Source organism: Ptychodera flava (genome assembly GCF_041260155.1).
Source record: "Ptychodera flava strain L36383 chromosome 3 unlocalized genomic scaffold, AS_Pfla_20210202 Scaffold_26__1_contigs__length_13983176_pilon, whole genome shotgun sequence".
In the NCBI taxonomy this organism is placed as follows: Eukaryota; Metazoa; Hemichordata; class Enteropneusta; family Ptychoderidae; genus Ptychodera; species Ptychodera flava.
This window is the reverse complement of record NW_027248280.1, coordinates 11,618,227-11,624,417: the sequence shown is the minus strand read 5'-3', so window position 1 is coordinate 11,624,417 and position 6,191 is coordinate 11,618,227. Positions and strand designations below refer to the sequence as shown.

General features: G+C 37.8%; 1 protein-coding gene across 1 annotated transcript; it reads left to right on the top strand.

Annotated features, from left to right (window-relative positions):
- The first annotated feature begins 1,628 nt into the window (after nucleotides 1–1,628).
- Nucleotides 1,629–5,583, top strand: LOC139125876 (uncharacterized). The gene is made up of 3 exons (XM_070691965.1): nucleotides 1,629–2,003; nucleotides 3,305–3,481; nucleotides 4,021–5,583. The coding sequence occupies exons 1-3, from the start codon at nucleotides 1,796–1,798 to the stop codon at nucleotides 4,191–4,193; spliced, it is 558 nt and encodes a 185-aa protein (XP_070548066.1). The 5' UTR covers nucleotides 1,629–1,795; the 3' UTR covers nucleotides 4,194–5,583.
- The last annotated feature ends 608 nt before the right edge of the window (nucleotides 5,584–6,191 follow it).

Below are 6,191 nucleotides of genomic sequence, written 5' to 3'. Positions count from 1 at the left end.
AAACCAAGCTCAGCAGATAACTTATAAGAAGACAATTTAACAAAAATGCATGCAAATCTGCAACACTATTATTTTGCAGTACCCTTCAAAATATGACTGTTACACATGTAGATTCCCATATTTTTTCTGTTAAAAGTCTATTTCATAATTCTGACATGTCCCTCTATCAAATAAAACAGATTTCAGACAAAGCATTGCATTTTTTTCTTATGCCTAGCTAAAAAATTGGTAGAATTTGAGATTTTCTGTAATTTGTAATGTTAAATTTTGGGGTAAGGGGTAAGTTTTTGTTATATTTGACAAAAAACTGTCGAAGATATTGCATAATGCAATATGTCATCTTAAAGAAGAATAAATTCCCTTTCTAAAGATACCAAACAATTGAGGTTATGTTAAAAAAGAAGAAGAAAAGAAGACAGATTTGACGAAAATGCATTTGGCTTGGAAAATCGTGATTTTGCGGTACCCTTCAAAACATGACCATAACAGCTATTGCGTCCCTATATTTTTTCTGTTAAAATTCTATTTCGTATTCTAGGGATCCCAAGGGTTCTGAAAAATACAGGTTTGTTATCCTGTGGCGGGGGTGCACGTAGACCCCCCTCTAGCCCACGGACTACATCAATCGCATCCTCGATTCCTTAAAGGGACACAGTCGTCGAAATTACGCTCAAAGGTCGTATGGGACCCATACGACCCATGGCAACAATGTATCCAAGGAACAACGGCGATTGATGACAGTTAAAACATGTCCGTCATAATCTATCATCGTATAATTTAAATGTTGCAGCTATGGTGATGAGGTGAATTTTGATACCGTGCACAAAATCCATTGTTCGTAAATAAGAAACTCGCACAGGCGCAGTTCCGACGACTATATCCCTTTAAAATTCTACATCAGTGTCTTTGATAAAAATAATTTTCTTATCACAGTCGATTCTTAAATCACGCCCTACATTTTTTAGTTCCTGTATTACCTACTATTCCGAAAATGGTTCCTATTTATCCCCCTCCACCCCAACCCCCGCAACCAGAATCTTGAAATCTATTGTGAATTTTGTATTGTCTCTTTGTAAAGCTTTTAGAGAAGGCTAGTTACACGTAATCACGGATACGTCTGACAACAACACGCGAATTCGCACTAACGTTGGACATTTCGTTTAAGTTGTGAGTTCTCGATGATTTTGATTCTCTTTATGTCAGAAAAAATGCGAAATTTGTGTAATTTTTACATGAGAACTTTTTTTCTACGTGACGATTGTTCCTAATTTTCATACCGTCTTCAATTTAACGGCTAGTTTTTCTTCCATAGTGTTATTTCTAAAGTTTACAGAAATCTTTGTCGAGGAGTGTGATATAGAGGGTAATAAGACTGCAACATTCAATTCATGTTGGAAAACGATAGGGAGTACTTATTGTAGTTGTGCAATTGATCTTCAAAATATTCTCATATCAAAGATATTTGCTATTTTACAATGGCACTTTACGAGCTTGCTTGCCCGAGCTCACAGAAAACGTTCAGAAAATCCCAAACATACCGTATTTCACATACAACGTATAAGTGTTGTTTTATGTTGCGAGCATCTGTGCCACAAGTACGCGACGTCCGCTGGTTCTCACGTGACAGAGACGTCACGCTTAGGGATAAAACGTAGTTAGACGTGTACCTAAACCTCGTGTATTGTTCAGTTCGGAATATCCATCGTACATTTGCCCGTGGATGACGACGGTTCGATCATAGAGTAGCTATCCATTTTCTACTATAGAGACGGCGAAACATCGGTCCATCCACTCGATGTCTCTTCCATTTCCCGCGGTCAGCGTAGCGGTGGCAGCCATTGCGATCATCTTGTACATAGTAAGTACTGCAACCGACTACTGGGTGGAACTGACATCGGCTCCCGACGGGAAAACTTTCATCGGTCTATGGCGGTTCTGTTCTACTTTAGCCGGCACAACCGCGTGTACGACGTCGCTGCCAGAAGAATACGCCAAATTTAAAGGTAAATGACACTGTCACCTTTAGTACAGGCTGTACGAACAGCAAAAAAGAAGGCAACAGGAGAGAAACAGGGGAATCGATTTTGTTGAAGACCAAAATTAACGAAGTGGACTTTGCCCTTATCTGTTAGTTCGAAAATAAATCAACCTCCACGGTCACCGTAATAAACTACAGAAACGTAGGCATTGTAAAACACATTTTATTATACGGGTAAAGCGAGAGGTACAAAGGTCTATCGCTCAGTAGCGTTTCAAAACTCGACAAGTTGCAAATTTGATTGGTATAAATGGGTATTCCGTGCAATAAAAAATTCGCCTTTTGCGGCAAGAAGCAAACTTTACAATAGCCTGAGTGTTCAATTCACGAAAATTGGGTTTAAAGAACAATAATTTATTGCCAAGAACCACATTGTTAATAGGAGAGATAAGTGGTACGTACTCAGCTCGAAGCTTGCGGCATACAGGGGACAAATACTAACAACACAGGTATGGCATTGAAAGCGACAGGCAATTGTTCTAATAGTGCAATACAAATAAAATTTAAAAAAATGTAAAGTTGACATTACTTTTATAGGTTCTCTTTGTTTGTAATAATTCCATTTCTAGTGACAACATTGCCTATAATGGGTAAGTTTTCTCTTCAGATTCAAACTACTTTGTAAGAGTATAGGTCAATGTTTACACAATTATACGCCTTTATAGACCCTTTTCATAAGTCTAGCGCCCTCCTGTGGCCACTGTGAATTTGAAGTCAAACCGAGGCCACTGGGAAAAACACTCCAGCCCCTGCCCAGATGGGTATATCGCATAGCTCGATTTCATAAAAGGTGTGCATTGTGTTAGATTAATGAAAATAGTATGCCAACATTCGGAATTACATTACTAACATTACATGTCTGCGGTATCTATACCAAATATATCCCGTGCAATCTGCTGACAGAAAATAAATGAATTTATCGTTTGGCAATTTTTCTATATTACAGATATTATCCCATTGCGATGATTAAGTTTGTGTGAGCTGTACGGTCGCGAGTATGTACGTGTGAGTGTGTCATAAGTCATACTGCGTGAGGAGTGGTCGTCGCCACATAAAAATTATACGAACTTTCCTTGTTCATTGAAACACTTATTTTAATCTTTATGGGTTTAGCTAAGAAGTTTTGACCTCGTGCCTAATTTTAACACATCTTTTTATAAAAGTTTATTAGGAATTATTTATTATATATCTATAGCTTATCACTTTATTTCACACTAAACAAGACAGCAGAAAATTCGTTTTAATTAATTCCTTTACCTTTTGCAGACGGCATCTGGATCGCCCGTGGATGTATGCTGTCAGCTATTTTAATCGCTAGCATAACATGGATACTAACACTGTTAGCCTTGTATGAGAAGCGTAGCGGACATCCACGCCTCTCTTTCTGTAAAACCATCAACAGATTCCACTGGAAAGTCAACGGAATGGCCTTCTTTGCCACAGGTATATATACGTATCACTGTTTAATAGGAATTACACAAATGTTTATTTTTTCTTCGCTGGATTTGTCCTACGGCCAGCTCTTAATTTTCACTATGGGGATCGCAATTGGGATAATTTGGATGAGTGTGTCATGCTATGATACACTTAAATGTACCGATATATTATGCCTGAGAGAGAGAGAGAGAGAGAGAGAGAGAGAGAGAGAGAGAGAGAGAGAGAGAGAGAGAGAGAGAGAGAGAGAGAGAGAGAGAGAGAGAGAGAGGCAGAAAGACAGACAGGCAGAGGGGCACGTATAGGCAGACAGACACAGATAAACACAATAAAAAAAACACAATATAGAGAGATAGACAGGCAAGCAGTCGGGGTCTGGGACAGATACAGGCAGATAAACAGACAAACAAAATGATAGACAAACAAACATAAAAACAAAGACACAGACACAGACAAACACGACAAACACACTGACAAATAGAGGTAGACTAAGCAAGTCAAAAAAGAAGAGATACCTAACCCACTCACAACTTTATTTTCTCATGCAGTTTTACTGGTGTTTGCAGGAACGACCGTTATCCGTGCCAAATTCGATGGATATGTTTTCGGATACTCAATCATTCTTGCTTGGATTTCCATTGGTATTGGTATCATTTCCGGGTCTATGCTTACCTTCTGCTTCCCAACCATAACCGATGCAAACAGCCCAGGGTCTACGTAGTTGCTATACTTGAATGCAGCAGTTGCGAAAAGAAGATGGACAAGTCTTTAAATGTGTCACTGTGTTACTTCGAAAAAAACAGAGACTTTCTATAGCTTTGAATGTACTTCATTTACCCCGCATTTTTGATATTTTGCTTCGTTTGTGTATCCGTAATTTCCTGTACCCGAGTTTAAACTCATTAATGCTTCCATATAGTGTGTGAAGTCAGAAACAGTAAAGTTGTTCTTGATTCCTTGTCATGGCAACAGTAACAATGATCCATGGATTAGATGAGGCACAGGCTGCAATTTTTATATTCACCATCAAAGGTAGAGCAAAATTAATATACAGTCAGTGTGTATATGGAGCCGTACGAAAACTCTGTAAAACTGATTTGTGACAGATTAAATGTAAATTAAGAAAAGTAGAAGATACTTCGCATTTTTTTTTCATTTATTCTTAAGAACGTCTTGTACTTTGGTAGAGAACTATTCAACATTCTTTACATTTCACTGTTTGGCGATGTAATTACGTAATCCTAAATGTTCGTTTATGCTTGTGTTTAAATGGTAAATTAGTTTCATTTGTATTTGAAGTGGAAACAGTCCTTTTGTAATTGACACATAAAAGGACCATAATTGTTTTGCTCGTTCAATACGGTCTCTATCATGTTATTCATCGACTTGTATGCTCTACACCAAGAAAGGAAAAAAAAATGTTGTGATGTTATACTGTCGCTGTAGTTTAAATAGACTGTTCTTTTTGAATTACCTGAAGAGCGTATTTTGCTGTAAATTCCTGACATCTGTTCATGCCGAGTACAGCCAGGGCTATCATCAGGTATTTGTGCTTACTCCTATTTATGTCAGGAAGAGATATTTTTTATGAAATAAACAGTCGGCAACAAAAATGTCTACATATATGCGAGCAAGATGACCACCACAGAGTGGTAACGATAATGTTTTTGTATGAGGTATTGACGACTCCTATTACCTGTATATGTTTTCATTGTCGAAGCTTTGTAATGTTTTTAATTACGAGTCCACGTGCAATGAGGTCTTCTCCTACGTACACCACGATTTTTAGACCTATTTACGTCAAAATATGGCAATAATAGAATCATCTATGGCACAAAGAACGACCAAGCATGGAACAAAACCCGAAAATTACCACAACTGAAAATATAATACAGAGTCCGTTTCGGATTTGCGCACAGTTATATTCTAGATGACAGTGTAAGTATCTTCTGAAGTTTGCCTGAAACAGAGTGTAACATTTTTGGACCTCAGGAAGTCAAAGGCATTGGCCTCAGGACAAGGTTCATCTTGCTATGGTTTAATTTATTTTAATACGTTTGACTATGATATATATTGCCAATAAAGATTTATACCACCAACCTTTCTTTGCAGCTTTGGTGTCTTTGTCTTATGTTAGCACTGGTTTTGTAACGATTTCTTTTTCTCCTTCGCCGTGCCACCTATTTGTCCTTTGACAATCTTACGCGAAGTTTTGTCACTGTGTTGCGTCTATTATCTGACTAGTTTGATTGCCTAATTCGCCAAAGCAAGCAAGGTAGTAATTTAGTGTAACTGAAAGTTATACCTTGCTGGTGCGTTCGTTGTTCACTTTGTGAAAGTTAATCCGGTGATAATCTGGTGACAGCGTCCATAGATTAGTAATTTACCCTTGCTTACTTTGGCAAATTAGGCACTCAAACTCATCAGATAATAGACTAAATTACTACCCTTGCTTGCTTTGGCGAATTAGGCAATCAAACTAGTGAGATAAGAGACGCAACAAGGATAAATACGAAAAAAGAAATCGTTACAAAACCAGTGCTAACATAAGACAAAGACATCAAAGCTGTAAAGAAAGGTTGGTGATATAAATCTTTATTGGTAATATATATCATAGTCAAACGTATTAAAATAAATTAAACCATATAGCAAGAAGATTTTTGTCTTGAGACCAAGACACTACTACCCCACCGCTACCCCTAGGGACGGACTTCGTGCA

Bases quoted from the DNA above. Each gene is read 5' to 3' on its own strand.
- LOC139125876 (XM_070691965.1), top strand. From the start codon at position 1,796: ATGTCTCTTCCATTTCCCGCGGTCAGCGTAGCGGTGGCAGCCATTGCG. The intron at 2,004-3,304 runs GTAAATGACACT...TACCTTTTGCAG, and splicing joins AGAATACGCCAAATTTAAAG to ACGGCATCTGGATCGCCCGT. The intron at 3,482-4,020 runs GTATATATACGT...TTTCTCATGCAG, and splicing joins AATGGCCTTCTTTGCCACAG to TTTTACTGGTGTTTGCAGGA.